Below are 12,396 nucleotides of genomic sequence, written 5' to 3'. Positions count from 1 at the left end.
CCGCAAGGCGCCGGAAGTGGGGTGTAGAGCGTGGCTGCGCGCTGTCAGTCAGTGTGGTGTGGAGTCCGCGCGGTGGGACCAGTCCACGCGTCTTGTGCGGCTCTGGGCCTCTCAGGCTCCGCGGTCCAGAGGGCACCATGGACAACAAGGGTAAATTGGGACGCGTCGGGCCTGCTGGGCCTAAAGCGGAGCCGCACAGGGATCCCTCCACCTCCCACGCCCAGACTGGGCTCCGGGCGCGGTCAGTTTTCAAGCTCAGGGTGTTTGGTCGGATGTGGTCCCTCTAGTCACAACTAAAACCCTCTGGCTGCTGATGTATCCAGGTCCTGGGTGTATCCCCAGACATCCCTTCTGCCCACGCTTTCCAGTGCCCTCCAAAAACGTGAGATTTCGGACGAATGTGCAGGTCTTCGAAGTCTTGATTTCTTCATATGTGAAGTATGAGTAAGACTCCCTGAACCTGTCCTATTGAAACTGGTACCAGAATCAAAAGAAAGGCGTATTTGATGTGCCTGTCTAGAGTGGTTATCAAGGTGTTTTATTAAGTGAAGAACAAGGGCAAACTAATATGTATATAGTACCTTTCGTGTGAAAAAGTAAAAGCAGAGTAGACTTCTACATCACATACATGTGTATGTAGGTGAATAGGCTTGACTTGGCATAGACTCTCTGGAGGGGTGCAGGAGAAATCAGTAAGCAGGTTGGCTCTGGGATTTTTTGCAGACTTGGGGTCAAGAATAAGGGTGAGAATGACCTTTCATTCATTTGGTGGGGCTTAAATGTTATTCCATATTACACGGACTAGCTTTTTGAAAATGAGAAAGAGCTTGCAAATAGTAAAGTGATGTCATCTCTAGTCCCATCAACATTTTCGGTGTCCCTGAAAACAAACACCCTGCAAAGGAACTATTTTTTAAATTAGTTTGCTTTTTAAAGTCAGCAGTCATTGATAAGCTCTGTGGTTGTCTCTCTTGCTAAATGAATTCTCTGAATCATTTTTTTCACCCTTCCCAGAGTTAATCGAATACTTTAAGTCTCAGATAAAAGAAGATCCTGACATGGCCTCAGCAGTAGCTGCCATCCGGACTTTACTGGAATACTTGAGAAGAGATACAGGTAAAGAGGGTCTGCCTCCATCACTCCAGGTGTTAGGCAAGTCTGCTTGTAACTGTTAACCGTGTAGAAAGTGAGAGATGGGTGTGTGCTGATGTAAGGTAATACAGCCTCAATCTCAGTTTCTCCCTTCATTTCAGTCCTTTCAGTGTGGACAGAGCCCTCAAGTTAGGATCAAATGGGTCTCTTTTCACAAATGAAATATACTGTGGGGTTTTTTTAAGTTTTTTTTTTTTTTTGATGTGAACCATTTTTTAAAAAATCTTTATTTGTTATCATGTTGCTTCTGTTTTTATGTGTTGGTTTCTTGACTGTGTGGCATATGAGACCTTAGCTCCCCAACCAGGGAGCTGTTTGATAACCAGCACCCCCTGCATCGGAAGGTGAAGTCTTTAACCACTGGACTGTCAGGGAAGCCATATTATGCCAGGTTAACAGTGAAGCTTAAATTATAGCAATCGTTCAGCTTTACAAGTGTTTATTGCGCTTCTGTCTTGTGACATATTCTTTGCAGTTGCCATAGAGAATGTTCTAATATAAATTCTAGCTTTAATGTCATCATTGTGAGCACTGCGAATTCAGTCATCCTAAATGTAAACATCTGGGTATAAACAAAATAATAATACAAATAATAAAGTGTTCTTTAATTTAAAGGGCTGACCTAGAGATGCATGTCTCTAAGACAACCTCCAGCATCTTCCCATTATACTTATACTAATATCCAAACATCTAAGCCTTACCTGCACTACCCTGCAGACCTCTTCTGTCACTACTTAATTTCCTTCCATGCTGTCCCTCGCTGAACTGTGCTTCACTCTGGCCTTTCTCATACCAATTTTATTCCCATCTTGGGGCCTTTGTGTTGGTATAGTCTGCATCTGAGACTTTGCCCACTGCATCTTTACTCAGCTGGATACTTTCTTATTCAGGTCTCTGTTAAAAGGCCCGCACTCCAAGAGATCATCCCTGTTAACTCTGTCTAAAGTAGTCCCATCTTTTTCATCATTCTGCTTTTTTCTGTCCTCAATTCAATCTGAATAACTTGTGTATTTCCTTGTGTGCTTCTTTACTGTCTGCCTCTCCCAGTAGAAAGAGAGTCCTGGGAATTCCCTGGCAGACCAGTGATCAGGACTCTGCACTTCACTGCCGAGGGCCTGGGTTCACTGCTGGGGGATCAGGGGAACTGAGATCCTGCAAGCCAGGCAGCACAACCAAGAGAAAAAAGAGAAAAGGAAAAGAAAGGAAGTTCCATCAGAACAGGGGCTGGTCACATTCACTGATGTTATCTCTGGCATCTCTGAAGTGTGTGTGTGCTCGGTCGCTTCAGTCATGTCCTACTCTTTGCGACCCCATGGACCATAGCCCACCAGGCTCCTCTGTCCATGGGATTTCCCAGGCAAGAGTACTGGAGTGAGTTGCCATTTCCTTCTCCAGGGGATCTTCCTGACCCAGGGATCAAACCCACATCTCCTTCATTGCAGGCAGATTCTTTATCTGCTGAGCCATTAGAGTGCCTGGTGTACAGCCTACACCCAGTCCACACTGGCTGAATGAGTGAATGAATCGCAGACCCATCAAGGGGCTGTGATACTGAAATGAACATCATGTTGCTCATGTGATCATTCCAGGGGAGACAATCCAGGGCCTGAGGGCGAATCTCACCAGTGCCATAGAAACCCTGTGTGGCGTGGACTCTTCCGTGGCCGTGTCGTCGGGCGGGGAGCTCTTCCTGCGCTTCATCAGCCTTACCTCCCTGGAATACTCTGTAAGCCCTGCCCTCCCCCAGTCACCACTCTGCTTCTGTGTTTAGCCACAAGTATTCTCAGCTTGACCTGGATCCTCCCCTTCCCCTCATGTTGCTCTTTTTTTTTTTCCTAGGATTACTCCAAATGTAAAAAGATCATGATTGAGCGGGGAGAGATTTTCCTCAGGAGAATATCACTGTCAAGAAGTAAAATTGCAGATCTGTGCCATACTTTCATCAAAGATGGGGCGGTGAGTATGTCTTGATCGTGGGTGGTGATCGGGAGCAAGGACTTTGGCATCAGACTCCTGGGGTAAAATCCCTCCTCTGCCACTTACTTGCTGTGTGACCTTGGACAAGTTACTTAAGCTCTCTGTGCTATACTTTTCTCATCTTTTCAAATAAGGGTAATTATAGTACACCTCATAGGGCTGCTGTAAGGATTAATGAGAGGGTATGTGTGAGGACTCTGCACTATACCTGGCACACACTAAGCAGTGTCTAAAGGTAGATGTTAGTATCATCAGTTCAGTTCAGTTCAGTCGCTCAGTCGTGTCCAACTCTTTGCGACCCCATGAACCGCAGCACACCAGGCCTCCCTGTCCATCACCGACTCCCGGAGTCCACTCAAACCCGTGTCCATTGAGTCGGTGATGCCATCCAGCCATCTCATCCTCTGTTGTCCCCTTCTCCTGCCCTCAATCTTTCCCAGCATCAGGGTCTTTTCCAATGAGTCAGCTCTTCACATCAGGTGGCCAAAGTATTGGAGTTTCAGCTTCAACATCAGCCTTTCTAATGAACATCCAGGACTGATCTCCTTCAGGATGGACTAGTTGGATCTCCTTGCAGTCCAAGGGACTCTCAAGAGTCTTCTCCAACACCACAGTTCAAAAGCATCAAGCTGCGGCGCTCAGCTTTCTTCACCGTCCAACTCTCACATCCATACATGACCACTGGAAAAACCATAGCCTTGACTAGACGGACCTTTGTTGGCAAAGTAATGTCTCTGCTTTTTAATACGCTCTCTAGGTTGGTCATAACCTTCCTTCCAAGGAGTAAGCGTCTTTCAATTTCATGGCTGCAGTCACCATCTGCAGTGATTTTGGAGCCCAGAAAAATAAAGTCTGACACTGTTTCCACTGTTTCCCCATCTATCTGCCATGAAGTGATAGGACCAGATGCCATGATCTTAGTTTTCTGAATGTTGAGCTTTAAGCCAACTTTTTCACTCTCCTCTTTCACTTTCATCAAGAGGCTCTTTAGTTCTTCTTCACTTTCTGCCATAATGGTGGTGTCATCTGCATATGTGAGGTTATTGATGTTTCTCCCGGCAATCTTGATTCCAGCTTGTGTTTCTTCCAGCCCAGCGTTTCTCATGATGTACTCTGCATAGAAGTTAAATAAGCAGGGGGACAATATACAGCATTGACGTACTCCTTTTCCTATTTGGAACCAGTCTGTTGTTCCATGTCCAGTTCTAACTGTTGCTTCCTGACCTGCATACAGGTTTCTCAAGAGGCAGGTCAGGTGGTCTGGTATGCCCATCTCTTTCAAAATTTTCCACAGTTTATTGTGATCCACACAGTCAACGGCTTTGGCATAGTCAATAAAGCAGAAATAGATGTTTTTCTGGTACTCTCTTGCTTTTTCGATGATCCATCAGATGTTGGCAATTTGATCTCTGGTTCCTCTGCCTTTTCTAAAACCAGCTTGAACATCTGGAAGTTCACGGTTCACGTATTGCTGAAACCTGGCTTGGAGAATTTTAAGCATTACTTTACTAGGTGGTTGTCATTTTAAAGAGGCAAAGGAAAACCCTGGGACAACATGGATTTCTCGATTTGATAAGCTTACTAAAGAAGTGTTTTTTTCTTACTGGATATATACTAAACTGATCCAAATTAAATCAGCACAGCTCTTGTCACTGGTTCATCCTGACTCTTTTCCTGCTGAAGGTTAGCACTGGATTGAGATTTTTTCATCTTCATTCCAAATGCAGTCACAGAGATGCAAAGCTGCCAGGTGTCGATAACCTAAGTGAGGAAAGACAGGAGCAGCCGATTAAGTCAGTCTCCCAGCAAAGGGATTATAAAACTTTTATGACATCTTTTCTACCAGCACACATCCTTTCTGCCAACTAAGCCTCCACCGACTGTAAAAGTATTTACTTGCATCTGGACTCTGAAATCTTGTCCTCTGTTTTATTACTTACTCCCTTCCCAGCCTCTGAATTATGTTATTAAATAAATGACGTAATAGATGCAGCTGGCACTGGTACAAAAGCCAGCTTCAAACAAAGCCATTCTGAGGCCAGGCGGAGGCGAGCTGGTGGCTGCTTCTTGCCGAGGCTGCCGCCTTCCCAGCAGTCGCACTGCAAGGTTCATTTGTCCTCGTGGAGTTTAATGCAGTGACCACCTGCATCGGAGCTATTTAAGGTAAATTATGAGCAGAGCGGCTTAAAGTCGAGCATGCAGGTGAACCACCTGGAGATCTTTTAAAGTGCATATTCTAGGACTTCTCTGGCAGTCCAGGGGTGAAAACTTTGCACTTCCAATGCAGGGGGCATGGTTTCGATCCCTGGTCAGGGAACTAGGTTCCCCCCGTGCCATGCAGCCTAGCCAAAATGTTTTTTTTTCTATTTTAATATAAATGTGTAAATATAAATTAAAATGCACATTCTGATTCAGTGAGACAGGTGGGGTCTGAGAACCTGCATTTCTAACAAGCTCTCAGGCAAGACCCAGAAAGGAGCCAGGGAGCTGGTCCCTCCAGCTTGCTTTACTCTGTCCTCTGCACTCTGTTCCTTAGAACATCTTGATTCCATCTAAGTATCTGCAAATTGTGACCAGTCCACAATTGGGTTGTGTTTACCCCAAACAGTGTACAAAAGTTTTAAAAAATGAGTCAACGTTGTAATACTGGATTTTAGCTCCTCCAGAAAAATCAGATGATCCAGCAACAGTGGGCCCATGTGACAACACCCAGAGGTCAGCCTTCACACTCTGCTGCTGGTCCCCCCAGCCTCTGCATCCCTTTATGCCAGCTGCCTGGTGCTGGAAGGCCCAGGTGTGCAGACTAGGTCTTAGAATTAGGGAAGCCAACCCAAAGGAACCTAACAGCCTTCACACATAAAGGCTTTTGTATCTGAGTGACACCACGTGGAGATGCCACTTCTGTGCTTGTTGTGGGAAAAGGAGACCCATGATATATTTCTCTGGCAGAAAACTTTTTCAGATTGTATCAATAGGGACTTCCCTGACCATCCAGTGGTTAAGACTCCAAGCTTCCTTGCAAGAGACAAGGGTTTGATCCCTGGTTGAGGAACTATGATCTCACATGCAGCGCAGTGTGGCAAAAACAAAAGTATCACTATATGGGCTTAAACTCAGTGTATTATCAAGGATCTGCTTTCTGATTACAACTGATTTGTGCAAAAGCATACAGGAAGCTTTAGGGTACCAGGAACACGCATTGGAGTGGTGGAGAGTCTGAGTGATCGTTGGAAGTTTGCACTTTTGACGGAGCTTTCTCTACCCACAGAGAATATTAACGCACGCCTACTCCAGAGTGGTCCTGAGAGTCTTGGAAGCTGCTGTGGCAGCCAAGAAGCGTTTCAGTGTGTACATTACAGAGTCACAGCCTGACTTATCAGGGCAAGTATCTTTCCATGTGGTCATGTGCCCAGCAGTCCCTTTCATGAGCAAATTGAGGATGAGACTCCATTGTAAAAGGAGTCAGACGAAGCCTCCGATTTATCTGTCAGTCAGCATTGCCTTTCACAGTACCCATCCCTCCTCCTGGAAGAAAAATCACCATGAATTTGAAGTAGGTCACAGTACAGCGTCTAGGGGTTTTATTTAGTACTTAAATCAGAGTACTTAAACAGCAACTGAAAGGTTTATGTCAAGGAATAGATAGTTACATCTCTTATGTATCCAGAACATAATAAAACCCCTTTTTTTCCTGAATTTACATATCCCTGCATAGCCCCAAGAGCAGTTTCCCTAAAATACATAAAGAACCCAAATGCTTATTTCCTTAGTCCAGAATCTTGGGCTCAGCCCCTTAGTCCAGCCCCTTAGTCCATTAACATTAACTGAAGGGGCTTCCCTGGTGGTCCAGTGGTTAAGACTCCATGCTTCCAATTCAGGGGGTGCAGGTTTAAGACTTCAAATATGGCCCACATTAAAAAAATATATATAACTGAGTTTCTAGCTAATGTGATTTATCATTGTCCAAATTAAGTGACTCACCAAGTCTCTATGATAGGGACTTTCTTGGACTTTTTCTAACATTCTCAAAATATCACTTTCAGTAAGAAGATGGCCAAAGCCCTCTGCCACCTCAATGTCCCTGTCACTGTGGTCCTTGATGCTGCAGTTGGGTAAGCACCCGGCACAGTTACGTTTCCTCACCCACCCACTCCCAGGGTTGGCTTGGAGCAGGGTTTCCAGATGGAGGGTCCCAGTCTCATTCATAAAACAAAAGTGGGCAGCATCCTGCCTCCTAATTGACAGCAGCACTAAACCAGCAAGTTCATGATAAGAGCCTGATAGTGTACACAGAGGACAGGCCTGTAGGATGCTGGGAAGAGCCGGATACGTGGTGTCATGGTGCATTTTTTAAAATATTGATTTGACTGTGTTGGGTCTTAGTTATGGCATGCGGGATCTTTAATTGCAGCATTTGGGATCTAGTTCCCCAACCAGCAGTGGAACCCAGGCCCCCTGCATTGGGAATGCAGAATCTTAGCCACAGGACCACCAGGGAAGTCCCTCGTGGTGCATTTTAAGAGCAAGGTGCAGTGAAGGGGTCAGCACTCCTAATCAGTGTTCTCTCTTCATCTAAAGACACAGGCTGTCATCAGTGGCACTCCAGAATTTTTCATCTCCTGTGTACAACTTCAGTCCTAAAGCTGAGGTGACATGCTCCATGGGTTGGCAGCGTGGCTCATAAGAGAAAACAGGAATAATAATCCCTTGGAAAGAAAACACATAAAGAGATGATTAAGGAAATTAGGAATGTGTTTCAGAATAAACGTTTTGGGGACTTCCCTGGCAGTCCGGTGGTTAAGATTCTGTGCTTTCACTGCATGGGCCCGGGTTCAGTCCCTGGTCTGGGAACTAAGATCCTGCATGCTGTGCACTGTGGCTAAAAAAAGGGTGTGGGGGGGTAAATATTTTGAATGATTCTAGTAATTGCTAGTTTTAAAAGGTAAATTGGCCCCTACCCGACCTGCAAAATTCTTGAATTACATATTTTTCCAACTTCAGATCACATCAGGTGTTTAAATTTTTGTTTTGTTTGTATTGACGAAGAACAAAAATTAGTGTGCCACATATAGTAAAGATAAACGCTGGGTCATGAAATCCTTGCTTCAGCTACACACGTACGCATGTGCTTACTGGGTAGCAGCATGACTTATACATCTTATCATGGTGTCATCCAAACGGGTCTTGGCGCCCCTGTAGCAGAACCGGTCACAGTGCCAGGGGCTGTCTCAGGTGTTCAGTGCTCTTTGGAAGAAGGTTATGAGAGGCACATACTTTGCTGAAAATGGGAGTATTAATCTTTGCAGGTGATGTTGCAAGAGCAAAGAAAGGGAGCATTAAAAATTTGTTTTTCATTTCTGTAGCTACATCATGGAGAAAGTGGATCTTGTCATAGTTGGTGCTGAAGGAGTTGTTGAAAACGGAGGAATCATTAACAAGGTAGGAGGATCAGTTCTCCACAGGTCCTTGCTCAGGGCATGGAGCTCAACTAATGACCTCGGACACCCAACCACATTGTGTATTATGGTTCATTCCTCTAACCCTGCTTAGCCTCAGGACTCCACCATTGCAACCAGTGGTTTCCCAGTTCCCCTGAGCCACTGCAGTGGGGTCAGTCAGATTCTGGTCAGATTTCTTTCTGCTTTGGAGATTGATCTGTGTAGGTTAGATTGATCTGTGTAGGTTAGAAGAACGTATTTATACTTATTCAAAACATGCTTTACTTGGAATTGGGTTTTTTCTTTTTAATGGAGCATATTTGACATCAATATAATATTTAAAATTTATCTGTTGCTTCACATGGAAAGACTTCATGATAGTCTATTGTGTTTGATAAAGTACGTATAATGTAAAATTTGCCATCGTAATCATTTTTAAGTGTATAGTTCAGTGTCATTAATCACATCTCACATTGTTGTGCAGCCATAAGCACTGTCTTCAAAACTTTTCCATCACCCAAAAGAACTGTCACAAAACTCTTTTTCTCTTCCCCCATCCTCTAAGCTATTTTCTGTCTCCATGATTTTTTCCCATTCTAGGTACCTTATGTAACTGGAATCACAGTTATCTTTGAGTTCGGTTTATTTCACTTAGCGTGTTTTCAAAGCTCACCTGCACTGTACATGTGTCAGCGCTTCGTTCCTTTTTATGGCTGCATAACGTACCAATGCATGCTTGGACCATAGGTGTCTATCCATTCATCTGTTGATGAATACCTTTTGACTATTATGACTAATGCTGCTAATAACATAGGTGTACAGTTACTTATTTGAGTTTCTGTTTTCGATCTTTGGCATATATACTTAAGAGTGGAATTGCTGGGTCATATGGTATTTCTGTGTTTAGCTTTTTGAGGAACTGCCAAACTTCCCCAGCAGCTGCATCATGTTACATTCCCATCAGAAACACATAAGGATTCCAAGTTTCTCTGTATCCTTGCCAATACTTGTTGTTTTTTAAATGATAATCATCCTAGCTTGAAACTCAGCATTCAAAAAATTAAGACCATGGCATCTGGTCCCATCACTTCATGGCAAATAGATGGGGAAAAAGTGGAAACAGTTGACAGATTTTATTTTCTTGGGCTCCAAAATCACTGCAGATGGTGACTGTAGCCACAAAATTAAAAGACGCTTGCTCTTGGAAGAAAAGCTATGACAAACGTAGACAGCATATTAAAAAGCAGAGACACCCCTTTGCCGACAAAGGTCCATATAGTCAAAGCTGTGGTTTTTCCAGTAGTCATATACAGATGTGAGAGTAGGACCACAAAGAAGGCTAAATACCAAAGAACTGATGCTTTCAAACTGTGGTGCTGGAGAAGACTCTTGAGAGTCCCTTTGACAGCAAGATCAAACCAGTCAATCCTAAAGGAAATCAACCCTGAATATTAATTGGAAGGATTGATGCTGAAGCTCCAATACTTTGGCCACCTGATGGGTAGAGCCAACTCATTGGAAAAGACCCTGATGCTGGGAAAGATTGAAGGCAAGAGGAGAAGGGGACAATGGAGGATGAGATGGTTGGATGGCATCACTGACTCAATGGACATGAGTTTGAGTAAACTAGGAGAGAGAGTTGGACAGGACTTAGCGACTGAACAATCCTAGTAGGGGTGATGCAGTATCTAATTGTGGTTTTGACTTGTGTTTCTGTAATGACTAAGACTCTTGAGCACCTTTTCATGTGTTTATTGGCTATTTGTAGATCTTTGGAGAAATGTCTATTGCTTTCTTTTTTAAAAGATCCTCTTTAATTCCAAAGCCAGCAGTACATATATTACTCATGTACTTTCTGTTGCTTTCTGTTCACTCAATAGACTTTCTGTTGCTTCCACTACAGACGTGCTATAAGATCTCACCTTTCTCCACTGTTCTCTGACTTCCCAGATTGGAACTAACCAGATGGCCGTCTGCGCCAAAGCACAGAACAAGCCATTTTATGTTGTTGCGGAAAGTTTCAAGTTTGTACGACTCTTCCCACTAAACCAGCAAGATGTCCCAGATAAGTTTAAGGCAAGAGTTTTACATATTATAAGGGGTATTTGAGTCTAAACTGAAACCTTTGAAAAAACGCAGTGCTAAGAATGTTCCAATAAGTTATTCACTTCACATTGCTATTTTTTCTAATATACAGGATACAAAGATAAATTGGTGGTTGTTGAACAGTCTAACTTGTGTTCAGAATTTCGGTCTTTTGTCTCACTTTAGCGCTAGATACAGGCCAAGCAGGCAGGCAAAGTTGGTAGGTAATAGTCAAAAGTTTTGGGTCAGCTCTCTGGGCTCACCTGCCACCTCCATCACCTATTAACCATGTGATCTTGGGCAGGTCCTTTCACTGTAAGGTTTATGAACTTCAGTCATCTGTACAAGGGTTGTGATGCTTCAGAGATAATCTATGGAATTTAGCACAGCACCTGGCACTTAGTAAGCTTTCTGTAACTGCTCTAAACAGTTGTCTTGAGAGGTCTGGAGGGGTTACGCCAGCACATTCATGAGGGGACACATGGCTTAAGGTTTTCTCTAATGACCTGGCTGACCCAAGCCACACTCGGTCCCCTGGCCAGTGTGCCACACAGTTGGCTTCCCCGTTTCCAGAGGGCACTTTCAGGCAGGAGCACCTCAATCACTCAGGCTAAGGCCTCACCAGTTCAGAGCCCTCAGTCTGTGGGGCAGACTAACGTTGGCTTCCTGTCTCCTCAGTACAAGGCGGATACTCTGAAGTCTGTACAGACTGGACAGGACCTCAGAGAGGAGCACCCGTGGGTCGACTACACCTCCCCTTCCTTAATCACGCTGCTGTTTACAGACCTGGGGGTGCTGACGCCCTCGGCCGTCAGCGACGAACTCATCAAGCTCTACCTGTAAACACCGGGTCCTTTCCTGCTGGTGGATGTCTTATATGGGGAGTAGTCTCTTGGCTCCTAAGTGAGCCAAGCCAAAACTGAAATTGTTTTTTTCTGAAGTTTTATGGACTAAGGACTTAAAATCCTAACTCTTGGGAAATTTTTTATTCATTTCAGTCCCATCTAAAATACGTTCATGGTTTCCCCTAAAGCCCAGCCTAAATTGTGCTCTTATGGTTTCCATATATTTCCAGACACTTCCATTCATGTCCAGTTTCCAGGAATATAAGATTATTGGCTGTTTGACTAATGGGATGAAGATGTGCCCACTCCCCCTCCCTTCATCTTCCCCACACTCCAGACTGATTTGCCAAAAGCATCCATGAAAGACAAGCAGGCCCAAGAGGGCAGTTGTCCAAACTACAGCCAGGTGCCCCTCCAGCAACCAGCAGCTGCCCTGGACCAGGCTCCACGCAGTGCTGGATGAAAAAGGCAGGCAACACTCACTGAATCAGGCTCCCAACGGTGAATACGAGCTGAGGGCCGTCATCTCCACAAAAGGATCAAGCCAAAGAGAGTGGATACTACTGCAAGAATCCAAGAACAGGTATTAATGGCCTTTTTTGGCTGGAGTATCCTGCACGCCTCATCAGTTACGAAGATACCTTCCAGGATATTTGCAAACTTAAAATTCTGTATATGGGAAAAGATGTGTCTTGAAACATGTTTGGGTCCTGAACAGCTTCTTTAAGTTGTTCTTGGGAACAAATTCAGCATCTTTTCAAATAAATTACATGAAAAATTTTGATATGGCATTGCATTGCACTGCAAGCTGACCCCAGGCCCAGCCAGAGGGCTCTGACACTAGATATATTATCCATCTTGGTAAAGACACTGGGCAGCCACCTTCACATACTAAGGCA

General features: G+C 44.4%; 1 protein-coding gene across 2 annotated transcripts; it reads left to right on the top strand.

Moving 5' to 3' along the window:
* The first annotated feature begins 9 nt into the window (after positions 1 to 9).
* On the top strand, positions 10 to 12,279 carry EIF2B1 (eukaryotic translation initiation factor 2B subunit alpha). Of its 2 annotated transcripts, none has more exons than XM_081540482.1 (9): positions 10 to 150; positions 1,015 to 1,116; positions 2,742 to 2,878; positions 2,992 to 3,108; positions 6,398 to 6,510; positions 7,173 to 7,241; positions 8,493 to 8,568; positions 10,518 to 10,643; positions 11,331 to 12,279. In XM_081540482.1, the coding sequence occupies exons 1-9, from the start codon at positions 138 to 140 to the stop codon at positions 11,493 to 11,495; spliced, it is 918 nt and encodes a 305-aa protein (XP_081396608.1). In that variant the 5' UTR covers positions 10 to 137; the 3' UTR covers positions 11,496 to 12,279. The 2 variants fall into 2 exon arrangements, with proteins under 2 accessions (XP_081396608.1, XP_081396609.1); XM_081540483.1 differs by having other exon boundaries at positions 6,398 to 6,514; positions 7,177 to 7,241.
* Positions 12,280 to 12,396: the final 117 nt, after the last annotated feature.

This window comes from Giraffa tippelskirchi, chromosome 11 (genome assembly GCF_054371585.1).
Source record: "Giraffa tippelskirchi isolate mGirTip1 chromosome 11, T2T-mGirTip1v1.2.pri, whole genome shotgun sequence".
Taxonomy (NCBI): Eukaryota; Metazoa; Chordata; class Mammalia; order Artiodactyla; family Giraffidae; genus Giraffa; species Giraffa tippelskirchi.
This window is presented reverse-complemented; position numbering and strand designations above follow the sequence as displayed.

Coding starts and splice junctions, on each gene's coding strand:
- EIF2B1 (XM_081540482.1), top strand. Junction 2,879..2,991: donor TTACCTCCCTGGAATACTCT/GTAAGCCCTGCC, acceptor TTTTTTTCCTAG/GATTACTCCAAATGTAAAAA. Junction 8,569..10,517: donor ACGGAGGAATCATTAACAAG/GTAGGAGGATCA, acceptor CTGACTTCCCAG/ATTGGAACTAACCAGATGGC.